The 27995-nt window shown below is 49.7% G+C and overlaps 2 protein-coding genes across 2 annotated transcripts; one reads left to right on the plus strand and one right to left on the minus strand.

Moving 5' to 3' along the window:
• Positions 1 to 961: 961 nt before the first annotated feature.
• On the plus strand, positions 962 to 17466 carry LOC105702720. Its single transcript, XM_012430503.2, has 3 exons — positions 962 to 1199; positions 5690 to 6187; positions 12182 to 17466. The coding sequence occupies exons 2-3, from the start codon at positions 6041 to 6043 to the stop codon at positions 13514 to 13516; spliced, it is 1482 nt and encodes a 493-aa protein (XP_012285926.1). The 5' UTR covers positions 962 to 1199; positions 5690 to 6040; the 3' UTR covers positions 13517 to 17466.
• A 775-nt stretch (positions 17467 to 18241) lies between these two features.
• On the minus strand, positions 18242 to 27650 carry LOC105702719 (E3 ubiquitin-protein ligase MYCBP2). Its single transcript, XM_012430502.2, has 30 exons — positions 27449 to 27650; positions 26961 to 27024; positions 26651 to 26893; positions 26436 to 26589; positions 26165 to 26367; positions 25767 to 26084; positions 25528 to 25695; positions 25206 to 25424; positions 24927 to 25128; positions 24455 to 24844; positions 24201 to 24366; positions 24041 to 24129; positions 23829 to 23963; positions 23531 to 23734; positions 23259 to 23455; positions 22940 to 23189; positions 22421 to 22864; positions 22195 to 22322; positions 21898 to 22124; positions 21646 to 21826; positions 21381 to 21558; positions 21168 to 21305; positions 20955 to 21097; positions 20248 to 20883; positions 19866 to 20133; positions 19500 to 19786; positions 19096 to 19412; positions 18905 to 19011; positions 18607 to 18816; positions 18242 to 18390 (listed from the first exon to the last, which is right to left on the minus strand). Exons 1-30 carry the CDS (start codon positions 27541 to 27543, stop codon positions 18242 to 18244), a joined length of 6510 nt encoding a protein of 2169 aa, XP_012285925.1. The 5' UTR covers positions 27544 to 27650.
• Between the last annotated feature and the right edge of the window lie 345 nt (positions 27651 to 27995).

Genomic DNA, 27995 nt, shown 5'->3' on the forward strand with positions numbered 1-27995 from the left:
TGGGAGGGGGAAAAACGGCCGAGGCCATTAAAAGAAAGCGCCTTACCTCGCCGTGGGTTTGCCTTTCGCGACTTCCACCCCGGGAGGATTTAATGATCCCCCGGAAACAGCTTTTTAGACCTCCCCCCAACCCCCTCCTGCCCCAGAGTTCCGCACGATTTCCACCGAGTCTACCTCTCGAAGCCTGAAAATCGGAAAATCGTCTCCAGAGACGGGGAACGAGGTCCTTTCACCGCGAGCCATGACTAGCTCGCGATATCAGCTCCTTATCACCCTCTCTTCCACGTAAGCGCCGGTGATAAGAAGTTTGCGGACAAGTCACCGCGCTGAGTCCCTTCAACCCTTTCGGGAAACAGCTGTTTCTCCATGTTCGTACCCTGGAATCGCGAGTACCCACGATACAATTAAACTTCCCTATCGTAGAAAAGTCAAAGCAAAATAAGAAAAAAAAAAAAGAAAATTTCAGAATTCGATACTTTCAACGTAACCGTTAATACAGTCCCGTAAAATCACGCAACGTCTTCATTCCACGCGTTTGATTTTCGTTACATTCGAACCCTGAGTACGTGTCACGAGCAAAGAAAACAAAACCGCAATTCCGCGCCAAAAAGAAAAAAGAAACAAAAAAGAGTCAAAAGATTCGGCGAAAGTTCTGAATCGCTGTAAGATTTGTAGAATAGTCCTGTGGGTGAGTATAGTCATCGGCGGCATCGAGAGGGTTAATCCTCCGAAAGAAAATTCCAATTCGTGAGGGGAGGTTTGACAGGACACGTGACCAGGACTCCCCCCTCCATTTAGGAGGGTTCCGCGACTCGCGCAGCATAACTGCACACACGCGGGGGGAATGCATGCGAGGTGCATTTTTTCCGGCGCGCGGCGGCGAGAGGCGCGTGCGCGCGCACGCGTCCGATCGGCCGCCAATTCGAAAGAGGCCGCCAGTCCGGAGTCGTCCGCCGGCGAGGTAGGACGCGGCGTCTCCGCCTGCACCCGAGCGCGTCCAGTCGCGTCCCGAGCGCGAGAACCCGCGGGAATGTCGCGGTCGCCGTCGCGGGCTCCCGTGAAAATAATTCGCCGATCGAGATCGACGGCTCCCGAGGGAGGGGCGAGCAAACGCCGGGAGATATCGGAAATACATATCGAAGTGCGCGGAATGTAAAAAAAGCGGGGACCATCGCCTGTACGCGATAAGAGGAACCTAGGTGGGCCGATCGGACGACGCACGTGCGCCCTCGAGCGTCGCTTCTCCCTGGCACTTGGGGGAGGGAAAAGGGTGGCGGATAATTCCCGGACCTTGATTTCGAGAAGGAGATCCTTTATCGATTTTTGTATCCGTTTTTTTTGGGGGGTATTTTTTCTTTCAGGTCATACGTGTACCTTATCGGTACGAGGGGCCAACGCCTCCCATCTTCGCGTCTCTCTCTCTCTTTCTCTCTCCTCGAGTTCCTCCCGAATTATCCCGACAAGGCCCGTCGCGTGTGGGACGTTTGAAAGTATAATAGGGACGCCTCGGCGACGTTAATTCATGCCTGGAAATTTATCGCGATGAGTAGCGCGATAGCGGCGGCCCGGCTTATCAGTCGGCGGATTATCAATCGCGGGGCTGGCCGATGAATCGGATCGAGGACCTCATCGGGGGGACCATCGACGTGAAACCCGCGACGAGATGCTTCGACGGATCCGCGGGACGCGACGCGACGGCGCGCGACGTCGGGCCACCTTCGCGTGACGACGCTCCCCGCGACTGATAAGAGATAGCGCGGCGATTAATCGCCCACGAGGAGCTACGCGAACGCGGCAGGGCGCGTCTCCTTCGACATTTGGGAAAGACCGACCTCAAAACCGATCTCGAGACGAATCCCTCGAATTTCCGAAATCGGCGCCTTATCACTTATCAATCCCGGATCGGCCGTCGCGTTTCATCCGCGGAAGAGGGAGCCGCCGCACAGGTGGTTGGCAGAGGTCCGGGGAAGCCGGGGGAGCGAAATCGGAGCGATCGATCTCTTCCCAAGAATCGCACATCCCGAGGCACTTTCTCACCGATAAGAAACCCCTCCCCCTCCTTATCACCCCATTCAATTCGTCTCCGAACTCGAAATCCGGAAGTCGCGCAAAAATTCGAGCGACGATAAGCCTCGAGAGGCGCGAAAATCCTCTCTCTAGGTCGCGAGGTTCCCTCCTTCTGGAGAACTATAGGGTACCATTGATAACGACCGATAGCGATTCACGGAGGGGGGGGATACGCAGTCCGCAACGCGATCGACACGCGGAAAGTGTCGTGCGAAGGGAGAGAACACGCGGCCGAGGACAATCGATAAACCGAGGAGCTAAAAATGGTGCTGGAATGAAAAGTAGGGGAGGGGGGGCAGGGGTCACCAGGGGGGTCAAGTATTATCATCGAAGGCGAGCGCTCGCGAGACGAGTCGCGCAAAAGTGCGCGATCGGGAAGAAGGAAGCTCTGGATAAATCGGATTCCCCCCCCCCCCGACCCCCCTCACTAGGGATCGGATAAATTCCGCATAATTATCGGCTCTCGACTCCCCCCTCGATTTGAATATATGAATATCCATTAACGAGGCGTAAATCAGGCCGAGTGAAATGTTTAATCACTGCCGAGTAAATCCTGATAACGAGCCGTAATTTGAGGCGCCTCCGTGTCCATCCGGGAGGCGATCGCGTGGGGTAGGTTAGGGAGGGCAATATGGGGGGGGCCATCCCTTAACGGCGATCCGGTGAACCCGAGAGTACTCGGGTAACACTCCCTGGGTAACGAGGGTCGGTAAAAGTGTCCCGATATTTCGAAGTCTCGAGTACAAGTGCATATTGTACTTCCGCAAAACACGATTTGGATTGTACGGGATGGTAGAGAGGAAATTGGAGAAATTGTTAGGATATGGACTATACGTCTTAGTTTTTTTAAATTAGTACAGGTGGGCTTGTGGATCGGATCGAAAATCGGTATATGAAAGTGTATTTGTGTGATGACAGTCGTGTATGTAGATTTTACCGCAATTGAACGGGGATTTTTATCAAGCGAAAAACGGTGTACGTTATGGTTCGAAATTTCGCGTACGTGTCATCTGTAATTCATGTACTCGTGGATGAAAATTCAGAGGATAATTGTATACGTAGTCTCGACGTATCGTATGTTGAAGTAACTTCGACTACGTGATTATCGTATTTTAGAAAGGGTGATTTTAATAGCGAGGCGGTGGAAGAAGTGTACGCAGAGTGCACCGGTTTTTGTACTTGCGTACATGGTGTGGTGGAATGCGTGTCCGCGGTTTATACATGTCTATCCCTGGCAACAATGAAATGAAAAAGTCTAGAATTTTTTCCTACTGGTGCACGGTATGCGCGAAATAATTAATTGAAAAACCGCCAATCGGGCTCGTCGATCAGCTGAGCGCTGCCTACGGCGTAACTGTCAAAAACTTTTTGACACTTCAAACACTTTCGAATACGTATCTATCATAAAACCAGAAACAGCGGCATTGGAAATGAATACCAAACGAATGTGTACACTGCACTTTTACGCGAAAAGTCATGCAAAAAGTATTAAAAAGATCTTGAACGAGACAGTGGGACGAAAAGATAAATCGTTACCAATGTTAATGAATCTACTATAACGCGCTTCCCTCAAGGTACATGCAATCGTGTATGTGCACGTGGTCGAAAATCGGTACTCTAGTATCCGAGGTCTCACATACATGTCTTATGACAATCGCACATCCACGTATCAAACACTTTCGAATACGAATCTATCATAAAACCAGAAACAGCGGCACTGGAAATGAATACCAAACGAATGTATACATTGCACTTTTACGCGAAAAGTCATGAAAAAAGTATTAAAAAGATCTTGGACGAGACAGTGGGACGAAAAAAGAAATCGTTACCAATGTTAATGAATCTACTATAACGCGCTTCCCTCAAGGTACATGCAATCGTGTATGTGCACGTGGTCGAAAATCGGTACTCTAGTATCCGAGGTCTCACATACATGTCTCGTGACAATCGCACATCCACGTATAAACCTTCGCGCGCAATTGCTTATAAATTCTCACGGATGTGACGGAAAATTAGTATACAGAAGATTTCGTAATCCAGTACACACGGCCTCTAAAATCCGCATACCCGTGCACTAAAGTCCGCGCACTCGGGTGTACTAAAATCCAAATGCGCGCACTAAAAAGCGCTATATCTTGGAAAAACATCGACAACGTGTACATTATTCGACCCGGCAGTTTTAACAGAGCAATTTCCGACGGTAACGAGTAACGCCAATAGTCAATGACGTTGGACTGATATTTTTTTTTTTCTCAAAATATAGTCAGGGTCTCTATTCCACGGTATTTATCACTGGTTATTAAGGTGATAAGAAATAGGCATCGAAGAGGTTTTGTTTATAAAACATTTCTCCCAGCTCGATTTACCGAATAGTTTGAAACTCTACAACGTGAACAGGGAAACTATAAGGAAGGTCCTGAGACTCATGAAATTTCAATTCATTTCAAATTTGTTTATAGATATTTTAAAAATAGTTTGTAAAAAATGAAATTTCCCGAGTTTCAGGACCTACCTTAGGGTCTCCATATTCACGTTTTAAAGTATGAAACGATTTGAGACACCCAGAGAAAAGCTTTACGAACGATTGAGCTTTCGGATGCCACTTTCACATCCCTTTAATTACCACGTGTCGCGGCCACGTGATTCTCCTATACCGATAAGACAGCTTCCGAAATGTCCACCGATTAGCGTTCCACTATAATCGACCCGACATTGGCCAAATCCGAACAATTAATAAATTATTTCCAACAAACCGCGCACCGTAGAAAAAAAAAAAGAATTAAAAAAAAATGCTACAGGACTTTTCCCTTCCACTTCGAGCAAGGAGAGCGACGCGTAAACCGTGTACACGCGTGTACAAATGCGCGCGCATTTCAATATCGAGGGGACTCGAGGGGAGAGTGCGGGTTTATTTATCAATATTTAATTACCAAACCGATCGCCGGAATTCCATGCGTTCCAGCTCCCCAAGTCGCCTTTTTTATCCCAGTCGTTCCCGAATGTGTGGGGCCGCTTAATCGGGGGGGGTGAAAACGAAGCCAAGCTTTCCTCGAAGAACTGGAGGACTCGCCCCCTCCCTCTAACGATCGCCGGGGAAACTTTCGGGGGGAGGGAGGGGGATGAATGGAAAAACGGCCTGGAGATCGTTCTCCCCGCTAACGAATCCCCAGATCCAGGGGGAATCGATTCCGGAGGCCGCGAATCGCGGATAATAACCACGACGGTTCCTCCCCCTGGACCGGGCAGGGCCGGAAGTTCCCCGGAAGAAGGGGTAGGAAGAGGGATGAAGTTTCAATAATTACGAAGTTGGAGGTTTCCTGCCGCGAGCCGCGAACTTTGACCCGTCCCCCAGTCCCCCGGGCCCCCCGTGTCGCTCCATTATGTAAGCGGCCACCCCCTCCCCCGTTGCCGCCTAGACTTGGCCGCAACTTCGGGAATATCGATGAAGGGGAAAAAGAGGAGAGAGGGTTAGGTGGAGGAACCTGCCGAAGAACGAGGGGGTTCCCCCTGACAAAGTGCCCCGCCACCCCTTTACCCCCCACGGGGGACGCGTCCCGGTCGAGGGACCATCTTCCCGGAAGGCGCTCCCGAGGATGATCTCTAAACGGCTCGTTCTTTGCAGAGGACCCACCCTGACCGACCCCATAGGAAAGGGGAGAAGGACCGGCCGGCTTTTGACGAAGTCCATCTCCGATTGGTCCGCATTAGGGGTGCCCTGTGACCTGGGGGCCGAGGGACCGCCCGGACGGACGGACTCCGAGGAGTAGAGCGTGGAAGCGGCGAACCTGAGAGGGAAAGGGAGGGGCGTTTTTTCAGAAAAGGAGAGTTTGGCCGAGTACCTATGCAAGGGTGCCGAAAGGGGCCCCGAGGAGTCCCGGGACTCCCTCGGGAGTCGCCCCGGTGATGGCGGCCCGGAAGCGGTTCGCCGGTTTCGCAGCGTGGTGATCGGCCGGCCTTCTCCGAGGGAACCAAGATGGCGGCCGCGAGGCTCGCCCTGGGCCTCCTCTGGGCCGCCGCCCTCGAGGGGGTGCTGACCAACTCCCTCAGCAGGTGCGACGCGCCCCCCTGCTCCTGCGACGACTACGGACGCCTCACCTGCGACTGCAGGGACGAGGGGGAGGTAAGGATGCTCCTTCGCCCGGCAACTGGTCGTTCCATCGACCATTTCGCTCTTAAAACTACCTACAGCCAGAGTGTACGAAACCACCCCCTGAGATGAACGCGATCTTCGGAACAACGCCTAAGGATAAGCCGGCTATACACCGAGAAAAGAAATTCATCGAGCCTAAGAAATATGCTGGTTAAGGTGAAGTGAAAGCGGCGTCGAAGAGGTTTTGTTTATAAAACTTTTCTCACAACTCGGTTTACCGTATAGTTGGAAACCTTACAACGTGAATAGGGAGACCATAAGGAGGGTCCTGAGACTCATGAAATTTCAATTCTTTTCAAATTTGTTTATAGGTATTTTAAAAATAGTGTATAAAAAATGAAATTTCACGAGTTTCAGGACCTATCTTAGGGTCTCCATATTCACGTATTAAAGTATAAAACGATTTTTAGACCCCCAGTTCGTAGAAAAGTTTTATGAACGATTGAGCTTTCGGGTGCCACGTTCACATCCCCTTAATTCAAAGAATAATCATTTCACTCGAATAAACTCTAAGAAACGTTCCATCCAATTTTATTTGAGTCAATTACTCTTAGAAAGAGACAGAATAATTCCTCGGTATCATCGAAAGAAATGTTTCTTTGGTTAAATGAAATGTTTTTCTCAGGGTGGCCGCAACGCGTATGTACACTTTTGGCGCAAGGTTCCGCGTCCAGGGGTTGCACCCGGGTGCAGCAGACCGCCCTAGCGAAAGGGTTAAAGCTCCCTCACAGGTACATCCCTCACCACCCGTCTCGTTTCCCGAAGGCTCTCCGGTATCCCTCGGGAAGAGAAATCACCCCTTCGCCGCAAAGCGACCCTCTCTGGGGGGGGGGGGGGGGGGAGGGAGTAATCGCGTGATCGCGAACTTCCCGAGACAAACGCGACTGGAATTAATCGGGACTCGGGCGCAAGAGCGGGGGCGATCGCCCCCCTCCTTTAGGGGTTCTGACCCCCCTAAATTATGGCGCAAGGGTTGCAAATAGTGCAAGTACCTGGACCCACCTCGTTTTCCGGGAATCGCGTTGAATTTGCATCCAGGGAATCCGGGATCCAGGGGTCCCGCGGGAACTGGGGCACCTAGTAGGTGTTTCCTGAGGGGGGGGATCGAATGGCGTTATCAACGGGCACAGTGGGTCCCGAGATACCGGGCATTCCCGATAACCAAAGTGACGTCACGGCGTCGAACAGAGGCCGTGCCGACAAAGAGGAAGACGTCGCCGGAGCGATAAAGGGCCCCAGGAGGGGGGACGGGGGGAATCGTCGCGAAACGTCCCGGAGCCTTATGCACCGGGACGACACCGTAAAATCTCTCCGTTAAAGCGTGTCCCCGGTAACGCGATAACTCCTGGCGGTTAACCGCGTCTCGGTTTACGCCCCGGGAACCAATCGGCGTCCCTCGGTTCCTCGGAGGCACGTCGGCGGGATAAGGATCCCGACGCGGCCGAAATTCCCTCCCCGCGTGCGAAATCCGTGCCGTCACCCTCATAAATCGCGTAACTGCGTCCGTTCGACGGCCCGCGGAAGGGTTGCGGAGGTTCCGCGAGGAGCGAGGGGTCCAAGGAGCGCCTCCGACGCGAAAACGCGGTTTCTCCTCGGAGGAGAAACGGGAAAAGGGACAAATCAAGGCGATTTTGCAGGCGGATGCGGAAACCGCGCCGCAGAGAAGGGGCTTAATTTATTATCCGCGGGGGAGTATGAATTGTTGGGGGGGAGGCGTAATTAACGCGATTAAACGCGATTAACGCGGGGGGGCGCATCACGTCCCAGAGTCGACCGCGAGGGTATTACCACCGGCCGCTGGTTGTATTAATTTAATTGAACGGGGGGGTTGGGGCACCCGGGGTAACGTGGAAGGGGCAAGGGGGAGGTTTGCTGAAGGAGTAAAAATTTAGTAGACCGGGGGCAGGGGCCGGGGGACCGCGAAAAGAAGCGTACTTCGTCGTCGAGGACGGGGACGTCTCCTCTCGGGAGAGACAATTAATACGTAAACGAGTGTCCTCGGGCGGAAACAACCGGGGCGAGGGAAGATTCCTCCGGTCGGATAATCGGAGAGGGGGAGTCGTTCCTGAGGAAACCTGGGGGGAGGAAAGGGTGGCACTTCCTCGGAGAAAAGGGTCGCCTCCAACGACGGGGCGGTCGACACGTAGGGATCCCGTAATGGCGGCCGGCGCTCGCAAACGAATCGACCGTCGTGGAAATTGTTTCGCGTAAACTCCTTCGAGGGAGGCCGTAAAGAGAGCCGCGGTGCACCTTCCGCTGCGGCGATTTTCCGCGCCTTATGATCCCCTACGAAAGCCCTGAGGAATTCTCGGGAAAAGGGACACCTTGAAGAGGGGGATCGTGGAAGAAAAGGGACGCTTAGGCCCGATGCACACTTGCGTGATTCGGACGTCGGCGAGGCGTCGTTACTTGTGGCTAACTACCGTTTCGTGTGTATCGGACCATACACGACAATCTGCTGCGTGATCGAGGTTGCGTGGATGGAGGTTTGTGTGGAAGGTACCGGTACATGGCACAACAAACCGCAATTCCGACGCCAAACGTCCTAGACACGCGGGTGTACAGTAGGTCTTAAGGTGATGTAAAAGTGGCCTCTGAAACATCCTTTACACTTTTCCCCGAACTGGGTCAATAACCAAATTGTTTGAAACTTTGCCACACGAATATGAAGGTCTCAGGGAAGGTCCTGACACCCATAGAATTTCATTTTCCATAAAATATATATATATTTTTTTTATTCATCGCGGACTAGAACTAACATGACGGTGCCATGCTGCTTCGTGAAGACTTAGAAAGACCTCAAAAATGGAAACTATCAGAACCCAACCAAAAGAATTTGGGATATAGTAGCAAACCGACTATCACGAACTCAGATCACCCGGTGAGGCTCATTTCGACCTCCTTACAATCATTCTGTCGGAATGACACCTAGTGCTTCTTATTTTCTACACTTCTCAATGTTAATGCACATCAATTTAAATATAAATATCGATAACCTAGCGTCTCAGTTCCCGTTATCATCCAAATATCCGAAATGGCATTACTGCTAAAACCTCGAAGACCGAAGATCGTTTCGGATAGTACATCAAATACCTGAATTAATCTTCCCCATCGATTAATTTTCTCGCCGCCTTTTACGTCACCTTATCCTTATCAGAGACATGAAAGCGGTATCAGAAGAGTCGATCGTTCATAAAACTTTTTCGCCAACTGAACGTGCCGAAATGTTTGAAATCTCACCATAGACACATGGCGACCTAAGGAAAGTCCTTAAAACCCCTGGCACGTGTGTGTATTCCGTTTCTTTTTGTACAGAAAAAAAAAACTAAAAAGTGTCTAATTTGAAAAGACTGAAATGTCACAGGTGTCGAAACCTAGTTCGGGACCTCGTATTCCCATCGTTTCAGCATAGAAGCGCATACAACACTTTTTTTGCCTTTATCCCGTTCAAATGCGAGTTTATCGATTACCAGAGTGTTCTAAATTGTCATAAAATTGTCCTGACCCTTTCGTTTCTCATATCGGAGCCTCCGATAATTGTATATCGATCGAAATAGATAAGAGCTCGACGCCATTTTGATTTTGGACTGGGCTGAGTTAAAAAATGTTTTCCAAAAATCCAAATTTTCAATGTGTCAGGACAATTCTTAGATGATCAAGAGCGATGTGTCAAAGTTTCGGAAAGTTTGGTCTAATACCCTTAAAAAATAAGTGTTGTGTTCGAATCGACTGATTTGAAGGGGGTTTCGCTTCACCTTAATCCCTCCACGGTTCGTGCCGTGCCTCTGTTTGCCGCGTCGAAGGTAGATTCAGGAAAACGTGAGAAAAGCGGAGACACATGGGTGTATCCCGAACGAGCAATTCCACGCATAACGGGGCGAAAGGGGATGCGATCCCGTATCCGGAGGCGGGGCGCGATAAAACTCAGATTCCCGACGTGCGACCGGAAATTTACGAGGCCCCGGGTGGCTGCCGTTAGAGCCGGCTCTCTCATCGGTATTCGAGACACCCGGTGCATGACGTTACCCCGGTAAACGTTAACGAGCCCACCCGTTACCTAACGCCGTCGCGAAGCGGCCATTGGGACCGAAAATTCCCTCTTCGCGAGGTGTCGTCCTCGTTATCCGTCCGAAGAAAGATAACACCAGATCCACGCACCCCCTGATAAAGCTGTCCCCATCCGGTCCCCCGAAACCCCTAAGAAAAAAAAAAAAAAAAAAGAAACACCACGACGTCCTTCCAATCCCTCGACATCCATCATGGAATGAGAAGGAAGAAATGGAGCGGCTCCAAAAAAAAAAAAGAAACGAAGGAAAGAAAGAAATACAAAAAGGATACCACCCGGACTAAGAGGGAAAAGTAGGAGACGGGAGGAGAGAGAATAAGTAAAGCCAGGGAATTTTTCAAGAGAGCCGATATCGGGGCCTGCACGAAGGCAGGGGAGGACAGGACCTCCTTGGAGAGGAATCCTTTGTGGCTTTGGGGCGATATCAAGGAGCGAGTCTTCCATCTGCTTCCGGGTCGACGTGGATCCGCTTTTCCCGCGGCGGTCTTCCTGCGAGATCGCAAAGGTCCCGGGGATCCTTATTGCGGGATGGCGTGATCGTCCTGGGGTCCCTCTTCGGCGTCCCTTGGGCTCCTCCAGGTCCGCATCCTGGTTTTCGTGTGGCCTTGCGGAAGCTAGGCCTTCGTGCCGCCTCCCCGGCGAGCCGGGTCCCCCTCGTTATCGCGATAACGACATCATTCTCCTTAATTGGCAGGACCGGGGCGGGCGCACGTCGGGGAACAATTACGCCCGGGTTAGAAGCCTAATTATAAGGACCTCCCGCCTTATTAGCTTAGGCGGCTCGTCGTCGAATCTCGCCCGGCAAATTGCCGGGTAACACGAGGACGAGGGAACTTGGTCGTAACGACGTCCTTCCGTTCTCGTCGAGAAGTGCTCCCGTCCGGAGGCGATCCATGTCACGTGGGTCCGGAAAAAGGATGCATCTCATCGATAATTCGGAAGATCTTGAAGGTTTAACCCCTTGCCTTAGGATTTAAATTCCAATAGCGCGTGCCATAAACAACAAAAATGTCGGTCATACATCGGGCCATATCACGGTTTGGCTGAACGTTCAACGTCTCACACGTCTCTCACACGTTTTGTTCACGTTTGGCCCGATTGACATACGCCTCTCACACGTTTTGTTCACGTTCGGCCCGATTGATATACCACGTCTCTCACACGATATTGTAAGTTAAGGGGTTAAAGGTCTTAAGGGGACGTCAAAGTGGCATCCGAGGGTTGAGACCTTCATCAAACTTTTCTCAAAACTCGGTCTTCCGAATCGTTTGAAACATTGCAACGTGAACACGAAGCCTGCAAGAAAGGTCCCGAGACCCATGAAATTTCAATTCTCATACGTTTCAAAAATCTCTACAATCAGATGTTTAGAAAATAGACGTTTCACGGGTATCGAGACCTTCCTTACAGCCTCATAATCCGCGTTGTAAAGTTTCGAACGATTGGAGACACCCAGCTCGGAGAAGTTTCATAAACGAGGCGTCTTTGACGCCACTTTCACATTACCTTAACCCTTTTAATACTATCGCCGACTATATGGCGAGCTGTTAATACCAGCTCTCTTTAGGCGACACTCGGTACTTTGCACCGAATTCAAGCGCTTGTATTTAATGAGACATTTTCTGCTTTTGCCCTAGTCTGGTGGGTGGAGTTGGTATAGAGAATGCTTGTGGACAAGAAAGGGTTTAACCCTTTCCTTCCGAAGGTAAACCGGAGCTGAAGGGACCCCCGAGGTGGGCGGCGGTTCCAAGGTCCGATCACCTTTCCGCACGATCGATCGGTCGATCGATCGGTCGAGTGCCTCGACGAGGATCCTCCTCCCGTCCAATTCCTTTGTTCCCGGCTGCGGGTCGCGCATCTCCGCAATTAGGGAGGCTAACTGCCGGTTTCCGTTTCAGGAGCTGGTCCTGACGTCGGAGGGCGAGCGGAAGCTGAGTCCGCACACAAGCCGCATAGTCGTGGGTAACTGCTCGGTGGTGGTGCTGTCCAACTCGAGTCTGACCTCCATGACGGGTCTACGCTCGGTGGACCTGGTGAACGTGGCGAACTTGAGTCTGGCCCGACAGAGCTTCCAGCTCTCCCCCCGGAGCAGCCGCACGAGGATCACCATCCGGAACAGCAGCATGGACCAGCTTCCGAGCTACGCCTTCCACGGGAACGTGGAGAGGATCAGCTTCGAGGGGGTGCGAATCGGCCTGGTGAGCGCCTTCGCGTTCGCCGACCTGGTGGGCACCGAGACCCTCACCCTGGAGAACTGCTACGTGGAGACGATGGAGGCGCAGGCCTTTAAGAAGTTCGACGTGGACTTTTTCCACGTGATAGGTGGGAGCTTCGGGGAGGTGGTGCCAAGCAGGGCGTTCAACGACATCGAGGTCGAGAAGAAGTTCATGCTGGACGGCGTGGAGATGGGTACGGTCAGGAGCTCGGCCTTCATCATCAAGAAGCCGAAGACTGTGGCCATCCAGAACTGCGTCTTCGGGAGCGTGGAAAGCGAGGCCTTCGGCATCACGGCCAGCGGCACCGTGGTCATCAAGAACAACACCTTCCGTAACCTGGCCGTAGGGGCGTTCCTGGGGATCCGGGGAGATCCGGAAAGCAAGGCTCAGTCCGATTCGCCATCCGACACCCTCAGCGACCTGATCTTCAAGGACAACACTCTGGGCAGCTTCGAGGAGGGCTCTGTCATGTTCGACCGGTCCAGCTTCAAGCCCGAGCTGGACAACGTCTTCGTGGACCAGCCCTGCGACTGCGAGCAGCTCCCTGTCTGGAGGAACAATATTCTAAACTATAGTAACGTGTACTCCAGGCTCTATGGGGGAGGAGCGCTCCTCCAGGAGCCCATCAACGACGAGCCGGAGACGTTCCTCTGCGTGGATGCCGGGGACCAGGACACCCCGGTGTCCTTTGCGGATTTCGAGCCCCGCCATTGCGCCATAGCCGGCTCGGTCCTCTTCTTCGTCCTCCTCCTGGCCGGCCTCCTGGTGGTCCTCGTCGCAGCGGCCGTCCTCGGGGTCTGGTGCTGGCGACGAAGGAGGGAGAACAGCCGCAAAAGGTGGATCAGCGTTCCCACCAATGCCCCGGATGTGGTCTCCAAGAAGAACGGAGTGATAGGCAGAGAGCCCGCCCCCGTGGACAGCAGGATCACCATGGTAGTCCCCGATGGTCGCCTCTATCGAGAGACCGAGTTCCACGTCATCGTCGAGAAGGCCGAGCCCCTCACCACGGAGTTGTAACGACGACCTTGCTGCTCCTCGTCCACGGGAGCATCCACGAGGCTCGCGTCGTCCTTGTCCTCCGACGAAGACGATGCCGAGCTGGTCCAAGGGTCCAGAGCCGTGCGTGTCTACAGACTCTGAGAGATCTTCGTCTTCGTCTTCATCTTCGATATCCTGTGGGTCCTGGAACTGCCCTCGAGGGACTCGTGCTGACGAGGACCGGTCAATTTACGGGACCCTTGGCGACGACTCCTCTTCAAGGATCAAGTGTAGTGCGGGAACTCGGACCGAGACGAGGAACCCGAAGAGTGGAGGAATCGTGGAACGTTTAAGTGGTGTCGGTGATCCTGGATCCCGACGACCCCGAAGACACCCAACCCCGGGTGCGAAGACTATGGTCCGGGCGGACTTTGAGAGTTTCGAGAGCTCCAAGGACTCCAGGGAAAGTTTGCCGGGAGACCCGAGTTCCTTAGGCATATCCTGACCGTCGTGTCGCGCGAAAGACAGGAGTTAAGGATTATTAAATTCCGAAGGAGAATCGTCGACTGTTAAAACCGTACGCGAGAGAGGTCTCTCTCTCTGCCTCGCCTCTTCGAGGACGAAGGGATTAGAGTTAGGGATTTAGGCTAGAGAGAGGGAGGATTTCCGCTCCCCGTCCCGGGGGAGAACGGCTCTTCCTTACAGGACATCCTGAGTATTCTAGGGCTCTAAGGATAATATCCGAAATGACTTCAATAAATAAAAACGGTGTTTTTATGGACGATCGTGCGGGGCCCGTCACTCTGGGGGAACTTCTTCACCCCATTAAGCTGGTTCCGGAGATAAGCTTCCTCGATGACGCGTCTTATCACCTGCCGTTCCTTTGACATATCAAAAGCGTCCCTTCCGGGCCTGAACTTCCAATCGATCCTTACGGAAACTCGGGAGAACCGGGCGAGTACCCGAAGGAGAAGCAACGGACTCGGGGAAAGAGGCAAATCTATCGTATCGTTTCTCCCATACCAAAGGCACTATCCCGCGAATCCCATGGGAATACGGTTTATCTCCACTTCTATCTCTCCTGGCGATCCCTCGACCTGGATTTCCCAATTCCCTCTTTTTGATACCCTATCGCGATGGCCTCGTTTCGCGGAGGCACCTCGCTCGAGCCTTCCCCCAGATCCAATGGCCGAATTAATTTGGTAATTTTTTAATCGTCTAATCTTGAGATAATAGTCCAGTCCGAACGAACCTAACGATCTCCTGAAATCGAACCGACCGATCGGGATAATTCAGTTCCTAGTCATCGCGATAAATTTCGAGGAATTCTGACAGTCGCTGATCCTGGGACGATCGAAAAGATCGTTTCTGTGCGAGACCTCTCCTATCCTCTACTGAAATCCGATTCCTGAGTTCAACTATCAATTTTGAGGAACTCTGAAAATCGCAGATCTTGGGATGATCGAAAAGACGATCTCTGTGCGAGACAACTTTCCCATGCGATATTAACAGTTTCCTATAAGTCTTTCAAATGTTGCCCAGTCCCAGATAGAAATTCATGAACATCATGCAACGAGGAAAATCGATTTAAAAAAACTGTTTGCAGACCATCTGCTGCATTAAATGTCTGCAATATATGTACGCATATTGCACAATAAATTTGAAGAAAAATTCCCGATAAATTTGTCATAAATGGGATGATCGAAAAGACCGTCTCGGGGCGAGACCTCTCCTATCCTGACACTGAAATTCGAATCTCAAGTTCATACTATCAATTTTGAGGAATTCTGAAAATCGGAGATCCGGGAATGATCAAAAAGATGATCTCGGTACCTCTCCTATCCTGATACTGAAATTCAAATCTCGAGTTCATACTATCAATTTTGAGGAATTCTGAAAATCGCAGATCCTGGGATGATCGAAAAGACCGTTTCTGTCTGAGACCTCTCCTATCCTACGATCAATCCTTATGATCATATCCTGCGATGTCCTATCCTACGATCTACTATCTTACGATCCATACGATCAATTTCGAAGAATTCTGAAAATCGCAGATCCTGGGATGATCGAAAAGACCGGTTCTGTACAAGACCTCTCCTATCCTGACGCTGAAATTCGAATCTCGAGTTCATACTATCAATTTTGAGGAATTCTGAAAATCGCAGATTCTGGAATGATCAAAAAGACGATCTCGGTACAAGACCTTACCTACCCTGATACTGAAATTCGAATGTCGAGTTCACACTATCAATTTTGAGGAATTCTGAAAATCGCATATCCTGGGATGATCGAAAAGACCGTTTCTGTCTGAGACCTCTCCTATCCTGCGATCAATCCTTATGATCATATCCTGCAATGTCCTATCCTACGATCGAACGAACGTTTCCTGTCTTAATGGACCCAGAGGAGGATGTCCTCCACCTGATACGAAGAGCGACGATCGTCCTTCGATCGATCGCACTGTACCTGTCGACCTCGAAAGACTTCCTAGACTCCGGTGATACGAAATGAACAAACCCTGAGTCGAAACTTCAGCCCTACTTTGAACCTCTGTAACCTAAATAAGACCTTTTGGCTCCATTGAGAGACTCGGTAGAGTTTCGCGCCAAACATGTATACATATAGGCACAAAACACTGACCTAGTCATTATCTGCGATAACAGCCTGGCACATCAAACTGGACAATGAATGTCCTTTTCTGAGACTCTAATGAGTAATGTCAACTTTAACCAGGTTATCGAGATCGGACTATTTTTCTGCGTTTTTTGTTTTTTTTTTGTTTTTGCGAGCTATGAACGAAATTTCATTATTTTTTACCACCTAACATCCACGGAGATGTGTTTGTAGATTCTACGCGACGTGGTTATCATATGGACAAGCAAATATTTGATAAGGTCCCTTGGTTAATGGATTCTGATCGATTACAAATAGGTAATGACAAACATTTACGTAATTTCGGACACTCAACTCGGGTCGGAGATGATTGGCTTGACGGGAGAAATATTGTTTTCTAAAATTAACAAAACGATTTAACTAACTACGTTGGTGGATTGAGGTAGAGTTCGGTCAAGTGGATAAAATTCGGCTCACTCGACGGAAACGTTTTCTGAAATTAACCAGATGCAGTCAATTAAGCGATTTTGTCAAGTGAACCAATTTTTTTTTTCTTTTTTTTTTTCCCCATCAATTAAGTTCTACTTTCGCTCTACAAATAGAAGAAACGGAAATACCTGCCACTTTTAACCCTCCATAACGCCATACGACTCGTATACCGACATTTAATAAGTCTTGTTTGACTTTTCGGGCAAAACTTAACATAGCTTTTTATTATTGCATTTCACCTTCGTAATCTGTTTTAACCCTTTGGCTCTTAAGAGCGCCTAACGGCGGCCGACGTTTGGTCCAATATTGCCTGCCCGGTCAGACGAATTTCGCCCATATGTCGAAATAGCTCCATGTACAAAGGGTTAAAAACAATCTCTGAGAATCTCTCGACGCAAAACGTTCACCATTTATTTTCTAATAGTAAAATATGATAAATTAATCCAATTCTGATTTTTCTTCCCCCTGTTTTAACCCTTTGGCTCTTAAGAGTGCCTAAAGACGGCCGACGTTGGTCCAATATTGCCTGTCCGGTCAAACGAATTTCGCCCATATGTCGAAATGGCTCCGTGTTCAAAGGGTTAAGGCCTATAATAGGTTCGAAGTAGCGTGAAAAATTCGACTCGAGGTGCCTCTCGGAAGCGTCAATCCAGAGGTTCAATTAATTATTAATCACCGACCCGAGCGCATCTTCTCGGGCCGGGTTGGCCAAGGTCAGGGTCACGATATATCAGACCTTGGGGCCAACTTCGGAACCGCGAGTATCACGTTCGGCGACGACCCCGTTTTCTAAACGAGCGTTTAGTTGTAATTATCGTGACTGTGATATAATCGACAGCCGACTGTATAATTAGTATCACATTCGGAGAACGCCGCCGTGGCGACGAATAAAGGAGACTTTGATTCAGTCGAGAGCGTCGTTGAAATTACTCCCCCAGATTTCCCTCTTCCCTCTCGTAGCGAGAAGAAAAAAGGAAGAAAGAAGAAGAAGAAGAAGAAGACGAAGAAGTAGAGGAGAAGTGGCGGAAGCATCGACACGGCAGATCAAATGAGCGGTGACAATTCGGTACGTGAGAGGAATGCCGTACGTTCGTTATCGCTGTTATCTGGCATTGTCGCAACGCGTCAGAAAATTCCACGGCCTAGAGACGCGGTCTCTTCTGTCGACCGACCTAGATGAGAGCCGGATTTTACGACCGTAAGAGACGTTAACATCGCAGTCATAATGTTTACTCTTACGTCATGCCTCAAAATGATTAGTAAGCGCCGCCACGGTCATATTTCGTTATTAGATACTCATCCTCAGTCCAGGGACGAATTATCGCCGATGTACTTTTAGCGCCTCGATGCAAAAAGCCGTTAATTCCCCATCAAAATGATCCCCAACAGTTCGACGAATTGGTTGAATAGTTTTCCACGGGAGAAATATCGTGGAATTCATCGAATTCACGGTAAACCGAAGTGGGTAAAACAGGGCGTCGCGGTCCCGCTTAGTGGTACTATTTGCGCCATCTTTTGGCGGCGGCGAGAACTAAACGGCAAAGTAGCGTTTAGCAGGGACCTACGGACGCCAAAACTTTCGATTTCTTTTCCGCAGGTAATCATAACGCGTCTTTGAAACATTCGAGCCAAAGTAGCGTGGTAAGAGATTTTCGGTGGGACTCACCTAAATGGAAGAACTCCGTCGAGCGCCTGGGAGACCATCGGAGGGGACGTCAGAGCGAAGCCTCGACCGAGGAGCGCGGAGTGGACGGAGAAAATCTCCTTAGCCGTCTCCTGGGCGGATTCCAAATCCTCTTCGACCTCCTCCACTGCGGGGCAAAAGCGAGATCTATGGTACCGCACTTTACGGCAAATTGGATTGGAAGATCCCCGCGGAAAATACGAGGAGAAAGGCGAGAGCCTCCAATTGGATATTCAGGAATACTACGTTCTTGTATCCCTTTCGCCATTTCTTTTTTCTTTTTTTTTCTAATGCAAATATATCCACGCCCTTACTTCCTGCGACACATGTAAAGTGGACGAACCTGACACTGGCGGTAGGGCGAGATTTTTCTTCATGAGACTGGCCGCACAAGCGCCACCCAGAAAAGACAACTCGGTCTCCAGGTTCTTCAAGCCGTTCCCTGAGGTGATCCAGTCGTAGCCAACGATTAGACACTTGAAGCCGTACGTGATCGCCCGCTCGTCCTTCATGTAGTCGGAAGCGGTTTCCAAAGAAAATACCACCTCGTTACCTGCCCAAAGAATTGCAAAATGACGTTCCTTCCGCTCTGAAAATTCACTGGTTCCTGTATCCAGCGCGCTCGTCAGGGTTGAACTTACCAGGAAGAACGACCGCATTCTGCGGCCACTGAGACTTGACGCTGCTGAGTTTGCACAACACCGGCCAGTGGGTGGGATTGTCCTCCGACGCCGAAGCAATACGTGCTCTGTAGTACAAGAATGGAAATATTTGAACAAAAAAAAAACTGTATATATATAAGATAAATAAAGGACTGCGCATCGTGATTTACCCGGAACTCGTGACGTTTGGAATATACATCTGCAGGTAGTCCTCCAGCTGCGAGGTGCCGCATTCCGGCGTGAACTCTACCGTGAGCCATTTAACCGTTTCTGGGAATGTCACTTTATAATGCGAGACGGAAGCAGGTTTGTACGGATGATCGCTCTCCAGCCAGGTGTAGTAATTGCTGGTGGTAACAGGAGACGATTGGTGAGGTGGTATCTCGCCATCCTGGGAGGTCTGAGAATTCCCCATGGCCGCGAGAAGGTTCAGCGCGGATACGTGAGGAAGCATCTCCTGGATGAGAGTGAGCACTTGCACTCCGATCTAAAAATAATCGACAGGATAGGTCAATTTGAAGCCCTTTGCAGTAGAAGTAATCCTTAATCCTAGACAAATCGAATGTGCACCAACCCTTGGATCGGAGGTGGCAAGGGGACTTATGTGTGCCATGACCAGCGGCAGCAGAGTCGTCACAAACGTCGCATTCCCGAGTACCTCGGTAGAGAGTACATCTTCCGCTTTCTCCCTTGCCAATGCCAGGATGTCATTGGACCGCTGCACAATGGCTGCAGTCATGGCCAAGGTGCACTTCCTAGCCTGCAGCTCGGCCATGGCTTTGGTGGTACGATGGCCCTCCGAGTCTTGGGGGTTCGAGTAGTACAGGATGTGCGGAATTTGGCCCCTGGTCTGCGTAGTGCCTGGACGGTTCGGAAAAGACATTAAGGATTATAGGACTCTACCGTGTATCGATTCTCGTATACGGGGAGGAAGGTGTACCGTTGAAGCTCAGGGAACACGCCGTAAACGTGAAGGTGGTACCATCGGGACCCTTAACGGAGCTTAGACCACCGTCGCCGTTGCTGGTCCGGCCACCTCGATTGCGAAGTCTTATGGCGTACTTGACGTTCTCCTTAATGGGCACCGGGTTGTCGAACTTAATCTCCACGACGTCGTTGACGCAGTCGTCCGGGCCAAAGAAGCCGGTGGTGAAGTCCAGGCTGCTCCATCTCTGGGTGTGCGAGGGATCGTTCCCAGTGTTATTTTGCTACAAAGCGCGGAACAGACAGCTCATCACTCGCGAGGTGATTAAAGGAGACGCCGAGATGTCCGAGGAAGATGTTTTATTGGACGTAGAAGGTAATACAGAAAGTCGACTTACGTCGTCCAGAAGTTCTAGCCAATAGTCGTAGATACCAGCTCCGCCAAAGATCCCAGCGCCTGCGATAACGATTCCAGGCCTGTCCACGGAAAAGCAAATTGCATCCGGAGATCCGTTCCCGGTGTTCCAAGACCTAGTCTTATTAATCCGCGTGAATCTGGACGGTGTGGTGTACAGGAATCTTCCGCAAGCCGTTCGCAGATCGTCGTCGTTCCCGCTCGACTGGATAGCCAATTCCGCGACGATCCTCGCCACCAGGTGGCAGCAATGATACACCAGGTCTGGCAGCGATTGGTTCTTCTCCCTACAGAGACTCTTCTTAACGGGTATCAGAATTAAGTCCAAAAGTCTCTCCAGGACCTCGCGGAAGGACCAGTTCATAGTGTCCTTGGCGGAGCTTTCTATCTGCGACTTGTAATTGATCTGCTCCTCTAGGATGGGATAATTGTGAACCTCCATCGAATTGGTCGTCGACAGGCCAGCGTTGTCGGAGGGACTCAACTGGCGCTTTAAACTGTCACTGCTGTCCACTACGTTACTGAGAATTGGGAATGTTGTGTGAAGACGAACGGAAGACTGGCAAAGGGATGCAAGGACTGCCGAGAGGAGCCGATCTCTGGACGACGTCCCTTGATCCTACAATTCCAAACGATAACATTTCAACGTCCACCTTTATATACGCGGTTTCTATTACTCCTAACACCTGCCTTATTAATCTCGGACAGTAGCTCGCATAATAAAGTCCACTTCAAGTATGCCGTAGGGTAAAACGCGTGGTAGCAGGACACGAACGTCTTGTGACACTCGTCCAGAATTGTTCCGGTCATCTTGTTACGTAGGATGCCGGATCCTGTAAAGGAAGGTGATCGCGATTACTATACCGTTGCACACGTTCACTCTTCAGCGATTATTCGACCCACCTTTGCTCACGCGTGTCTTGCCCTTGGTCTTCGCATTGGTAGTCAGCGAGTCCGACAGAATCTGACGAAGTAGTGCTCTGACTTCTCCTATGCACTCTGCCAGCTTAACCGACTCCGGCAGAGACTTCTTAGCATTAACTAAAATCAGCATTTCTTAGGAACGATCCGAATCGTTAGGACAGAACGGGAGGCTTTTGGAAATAATGACGATACCTTGTTTCGGATAAATCACGTTGGTGTATATCCTGAGTAGCCTTAAACTGGCCTTACTGATGTACACCAATCGCTCCATCTCCAGCATTGTTTGCGACGACGAAACCGTTTCAGCCAAATTGGTCTTCAGAGTGTTCCAACTCCATTGTAGAAGCGATATCAGCGATTGAAAGCATTCCTGAATTTAACGCCCAGAAAAAGTGTTATTACCGGCGATTCTAATTTCTTGTGGATCTAAATAGAAATAGATTTACTCGTTCTGTACCTTCGTCACGGTTTTACTGAATTCCGAACTGAGAGTGTACACCGATTCCGACTGATCGCGTTGCCTGTTGGATCCTTGATTTTCCGGGGTGACAACTCGGTACAACAATTGCGGAATCTGGCCCGAGCTGATGTCGGTACCATTGTTGGATTTCTTTGACGATTTGAAGTAGAACATCACCCTACGATGATAACGCGATTAGTAGTTCAGATTTAATTAATCATCCCACAGCTAGTAACCGATTCAACTGACTGGTCTTCGGTGGTGACGACTCCCTGTCCTTTCGATCCACAGTCACTGGAAGGCCCGCTGATTTTTGCCCAAGCGACATACCACCTGTTCGCTTGCAAAAGGACGGGCTCGTCAAACATGATGGCATACTTCTGCCTGGATCCACACTCGTACGGAATCTCTTCAGTTTCTGCCAACAGGTCGCCGTCGTTTTCTTGGTCACCGCCGTCAAAACCGATGTCGAAAAGCTGAAAGAATATTCCGAGTTACATTATTGTCCAACTGAATGAATGTCCCTGCGTTCGATCTCGAACAGACCTTTATTCTCGCTGTACATTCCCCTCGACCACCGAAGAGACCATAACCACCTAATAAAATATCCGTATCGGCCATGAACCTAAGAGCCTCGATGGAATTCCTGGCGTACCCCCAGCCAGCACCATGAACTGCAAGGCAGCGTATTTGTAATGCACTTCTTGTCAAGATTTCATTAAAAAGAAAAAAAAAGGGGGGGAGTAACGATTTATGCACTAGTCATATTTACGTTCAAATCTGCTAACAGTGGAGAAGTCTTCCCTACTGTAGACCTTCCCCTGAGGTGATTGGCTACACTCGTTTTGTTCGACAATAGTCAATTGTTCCTCCTGGGCTTGCGTCAATGTGTCAAGGCAGCCCAAGAGATGCATCGCCGCCTGGGAGCGCGTAACGAAGCAAAAAGGCACCATCGGTAACGCCAATCCTGGACTTAATATAGACGCCTCTAAGCCAGGGATAGTCCTGGCCTCGGTGGAGATGATATTATAACAGCTGATCTCGTTATTCGACGGATTGTACGTCCATATCACATTGTACAGAGGGTCCAGGCAAGTGGCCGTATTGCTGAAGTCCACCTGGTCGAGACCGCTGAAAGTGTTGCAGCTGCCGTCCCGTTTGCTGATTACCAAACTCTTGAAGGAGTTCGGATGGTCGGCCTGGTGCGGGATCAAAACTGGAAAACGAAAACTCTCCTTACCCTGAAGCCAAGAGCAACGAGCCTTAAAAGTATCCCTGGAGGAATACGTACTTATACAATTCTTATTGGCCATTACGGTGCTTCTGGTCAAACAGATGGAATTGATCTCGTCGATCTTGACGTAGGTTTGGTCACCAGCTGCCCCGATCCACGTCGCTCGTCTGCCCCATCGAGGGCCGATGTTGGGAACTACGTTTGGAAAACTATGCCAGGGTTGCGATCTCTCGGATCTACGGCTGCTCTGGCTTAAGTTGGTGCCATCGTTCTGACCGCCCCAGCAGTTCATCCCCAACTGCCCTTTCTGCGCCACATCAATTTCGCGAATAAGTGGTGCAAAGTTAAGGAATTAAATTTATCGGCTAGCACTTACTTGATAAGCTCCAAAGGTATAAACCTCGCCCTTTGACGTAAGGACGACGGTGTGATTGCCACCAGCTGCCACTTGCGAGGCAAGACTAGGAAGCTTCACTTGAACCAGTCCAGGATGTGCCACGAGATCTCCCACTCCCAGCTGGCCATATATATTGCTTCCGAATGTGTACACCTCACCGTTTTGCAAAAGTATCACTGCAAGAGAAGAACAACAGTTTGGAGATCATAAAGCGATTTGGTTGAGTCCCTTGATACAGAGTAAACAGTCACCTGTGTGATGCAAGCCACAGGATATTTGAACAACAGGACTATCGCTTGGGACCGGAACTCTTGCAGGTGGAATGCTGACGACTCTGGCCGCATCTCCTCTTTCGGCGTCGCTTCCGCCAACGCCTTCCTCTCCTAGAATATTGTTAGCGAGTCCTAGGGCAGCTCTACCCGGAGAACTTTTCTGAACAGATGCGCTGGGGCCGGCTGTTCAGTCAAAATAATAAGGACAAATAATCGTATCCCAAAAACAAAAGCATGGCAAAAATTACGTGCTGATGTAGCGTTGTAGCCGTCTTACCTAGTCTATGGTTGCCTGTCTCCTTCAATTTCAGGGTATACTTCATCGCACTAGGTCCGGCTTTGTTTCTCTGCTTCTGGCCCTTCTCTTCGCAGTACTTCCGCAAATAGTACTGGAGTTTCGAATTGATGGTTCCTGAAAATAGAAAATCGAAAATTAGAAGGCCAGTAGTGTCTTCGAGTTAAGTCAGATTTAGCTCTTCGCTTCGCTACCTCCTGCATTGTCGCTGCTCTTTTTCGCACACATTCTACAGCAGCCACATTCGGCACACCCACTGTCACCTACTCCGCATCCGCACTCCCTGGAACGAATTTTCTCTGTAAAGTCAAACGTCAACATTCAGGGAATAATCACCCTAGGCTCCTCGCTCACCAGCCAGGGTTTCGATCGGAACGCAGACCATTCAAACATGAAATGCCATATCCAGTACATTCTCTGCACACGGTGCAAACCATGCACACACCATGCCTCCATTGATGTTGCCCAGGAAAACACATAGATGCCGACCTTGCCCATACTTCTCCTTGATCCCCAGGGTCTGAAAAAACACCGACATGATAATACATATCATCCTGATCATTGCCATCCTAGACTTCGATTAGCATTGACAATCAATCGATGATCACCTTCTTCGGTCAGGATAAGCTCGTCCTCTGCAGTGCCCGTTTCCATGGCGACTACTGCAGCTTCCTTATTCGTTGAATGGACGCTCGAGAAATCTCTGCCACACTGGCCCTTGTTATTAATTCCAAAGGTATATAGGTGGCCCTTGTTGGTCAGGGCAACCGCGTGAGCCTTCCCCATGGCTACGCGAACTACGCAGACATCTTTGAGGTCGTTGACGAGACCAGAGCTACTGTCCGCGTGCAAAGTGTCTTTGCCGAACATGAGCAAAGAACCTTCCTTCGTGACCAGAGCCGTCGAGCCGTTGTTACAAGTAGCGTCCACTATGAACTGTCCTTCCACCTTGAGCATTTTATTAGGTTTCACCGGTTTGGGCTGGCGTCGCGTTTTTGCTAAAAAGTATCAATGCTATTGATTTCCAGAAGAAGCTGCGATGTGGCCTCGAAGAACGGCTGTTTAGGCAAATCAACTCACTGGTGTCTCCGTCTTCTCCGCGTCTTGCAGTTCCGGCAAATAGTACCGAGCCATCTTTTAGCACGATGACGATATGCTGACCGTCGTGGCCCGTTGCGAAGTGCACCACTTTCTGACCTTTACTCATCGGGACCTCCAACCATCTGTTAGGCCTAGTGTTAGTTTTCAGTCCCAGGCAACTTCCTTTTCCCGTATAGAGTAGCTTAAAGCAAAATTCAAATAAAGTTTTGTACATATAATTGTTTAAAATGGCTCATGGGCGTGAATATCGCAGCTCACCTTTCCGGACACAGTCTTGAGTAAACCAAACTCTTTTCCTGCAGTTACGGATGCGATCTCGTCGTCGCAGTCTGGATTCAAAGTACGAACAGTTTGTTCTTCGTCAAAAGTCGCACTCCCGAATACGTCCACGCACTTCCTTGCGAGCTTCAGAGGCAACTCCGAAGTCACCGTCACTGGATTGCTTAATGTGTTGATTGTGCGGACGACGAAGCCCTCCTGGCGTAAAATATTCAATCAATTCAAGAGTTATCGAAGACACTAGGTATTAAAAATGAACTTGACTCTCTCAAAGTTAGTATCATATGATAAAATTACTCACATCTTTACCAGCGGTGATCATCCCCAGATTCTCACCATCGGAGAACATGACCGAAGAGGGCCAGTCCCGTCCCTCCAGAACAGCAATTCCCATTAACGCAAGAGACTCAGCATCTAATATTAAAAGCTCGCACTGTTTCCTGGGAGCGCACTTGAAATATAAGGAACTCTGCAAGCCAAGGCAAATATTTCTGTGAGCCGTTGTTATTATTTAATATCATAAAATGGTATTCGACTTACGTTAGCGTATCCAAGCCACCCCGTCTCGGTTGGAAAGAAATCGGCCTTGTGAGCATACAAATGGCCCCAAATAGTTCCACCGTGGCCGCTGCCTATCTTCAGCAGTCCCCGGCTGGTGTGCAGGTACAAGTACTTTCCATCACTCGCGAAACTTTTTCCATTCAGCACAACACTGTTCATTTCATTTGGTAACTTAAGCGTAGAAGTGTAAATCTTAGAACTCTTAGGAACTCCGTGCGTGATCCAATCTGGCCGAGCCAGTTTCCCTAGCAGTACCGCATGGACGCTTCTTTGCAGAGACATCAACACGCATGGCATCTGTTACATCAAAAACACTTTCGTTGTACTTACTGCTAACTCACTCGATATGTTAATAAATTGAGCCACGAATAATATACCTGAATATTTTGAGCTGCTAAAGCTCTCGGGCACATCAATAATGCAGCAGTTGCTGCCAAAAGTCGCCCGGTATCACCCCTGACTATAACCAGACTCAATAGGCACGCACAGGCAATGGCTGTCAAGTGACTGCCGTCATTAACGGCTGTGGATTCTGGTCCATGGGACGTGGCCAGGTCCAGCAGAAGATCAAATAAAGGATCTAAAAATTACCAATCGTTATAATCTCTGAACAATTTCAAATAAATGACGTAAATTCCATATGCTTACCGACAACATCATCAGGTTCTGACTTAAGGCCTTCGGGTAATTGTCCTTGTAAAACATCCAATAGTGCGCTTAATGCTTTAGTACATAAAATTGGTTGAAGCGCACGACTCTCCCGCATTAATGTGAAGACACTCCTCAACCCAATGCCAACGATCTAGGAAATGATAAAAAGTAATCACCTTCTTTCTATCCCTCCTAAGCCCATATCCGCTTACCTTTGGTAAGCTCTGCACCGTCGAAACTCTATCTTCATCTTCGCTATCGGTGTCCACGCTATTACTGAGATCAGTCGGCGGTGGTGAACTGCAACTCGACGCTCTAAGAACCTCTCCAGTAGTGCGCAGATGTTTCTCCAAAACAGCACTTCTAATACTAGCGAATACTGCAAATGCTGAAGCATTACTGGCCACTTCTACGTCTGCTGGCTCAGTGTAATTTGAATCCCAGTTTAAATCGACCTGAAGAAAAATTTCCACGTTGTAACGGTAATACCGACTGATGTCTTATGAATCTACGTTCGCATACCTTTTTTTTGTCTTTTTTCCTAATCCCCTTCTCCTTTTTACACTTCTTCCATTTACCCTTTGCTCTGTAAACATTATCACATTAAGACGGACCATTCACAAGCTCAGGGATTCATTTCTTTAGCAATTACCCGATCTCCCCCATCGACTACATGTCGACTCATGAATGAAATAATTAAATAACCGACAAATCAAGCATTGCCATAAAGTGTTCGATAAGCTTCGAGTACAATCGCGAGGAAACATCATAAACAACGCAAAAAGTGATATAATCCGCTCCGCAAGAAAACGAAAGCCCGCCGTTAGAAAAGACGTAAGACGGACGTTGCCGAAACTTTAAGGGACGCGAAATTCTAAATTAAATGAAATCTCGAAATAATGTCAATTAATCTGGTTTATTCTGGCGTAAGACTTGACAGATGAAGTTACGGTAGGTAAAGAGCGGACGGTAAACAAAGCTCCAAGGTGAGGTTATACCGCTCTTCTCACCTCTGGGCTTCGGCGACGCTCTTAAAGAGATCATAGAAGCACTTTGCGTAGTCGTCCGGCTCGGGTAGCGTCCTTTCCTGGTCGCCGGACACCATGGCCGAGTCCTTCCCAAAAACGAGTCCGATCACCAGCTCATTTTCCTAATATTATTGATCGTAGACGCGCTCCGGTCTGCCGTACCTCGTGCGATCAACTATCAGAAATCTACACACTGACGCAAAGGCGGCGCTCTTCTGCTGGGGTGTCGAGAATAATCCATGTATATGTAATGTCATAGAGTAGCAAGGAGGATCCATATTTCGTGAGTACCGCGACACTTGTCACCTGGCGGCGGCGTGGTGAAACTGTTCCACTATTAGGCTATTAGCATGAATACCAGAGATGAGTTGGGAGATTGCTCACGTGCAGGGTCGCACGATCGCACCGTGTGCTGCCCTCTGATTTCGTACGTTAGCTTTCACCGTTTTTTGCCCCCAAGGGCGGCGCAACGAATTTCTGGTAGGGGCTCGCGCAAACGCGATGGCTGTGCCATCTACCAGTTGCCGTT

Source organism: Orussus abietinus, unplaced genomic scaffold (genome assembly GCF_000612105.2).
Source record: "Orussus abietinus isolate OABI.00-Male unplaced genomic scaffold, Oabi_2.0 scaffold316, whole genome shotgun sequence".
NCBI classification, from domain to species: Eukaryota; Metazoa; Arthropoda; class Insecta; order Hymenoptera; family Orussidae; genus Orussus; species Orussus abietinus.

Excerpts from the sequence above, each read along its gene's own strand:
- LOC105702720 (XM_012430503.2), top strand. The coding sequence starts at position 6,041 with ATGGCGGCCGCGAGGCTCGCCCTGGGCCTCCTCTGGGCCGCCGCCCTC. Across the intron at positions 6,188-12,181 it reads ACTGCAGGGACGAGGGGGAG|GAGCTGGTCCTGACGTCGGA; the intron begins GTAAGGATGCTC and ends TTTCCGTTTCAG.
- LOC105702719 (XM_012430502.2), bottom strand. The coding sequence starts at position 27,543 with ATGGTGTCCGGCGACCAGGAAAGGACGCTACCCGAGCCGGACGACTAC. Across the intron at positions 27,025-27,448 it reads AGCGTCGCCGAAGCCCAGAG|AGCAAAGGGTAAATGGAAGA; the intron begins GTGAGAAGAGCG and ends TAATGTTTACAG. Across the intron at positions 20,884-20,954 it reads TACTGTCCGAGATTAATAAG|GATCAAGGGACGTCGTCCAG; the intron begins GCAGGTGTTAGG and ends TTGGAATTGTAG.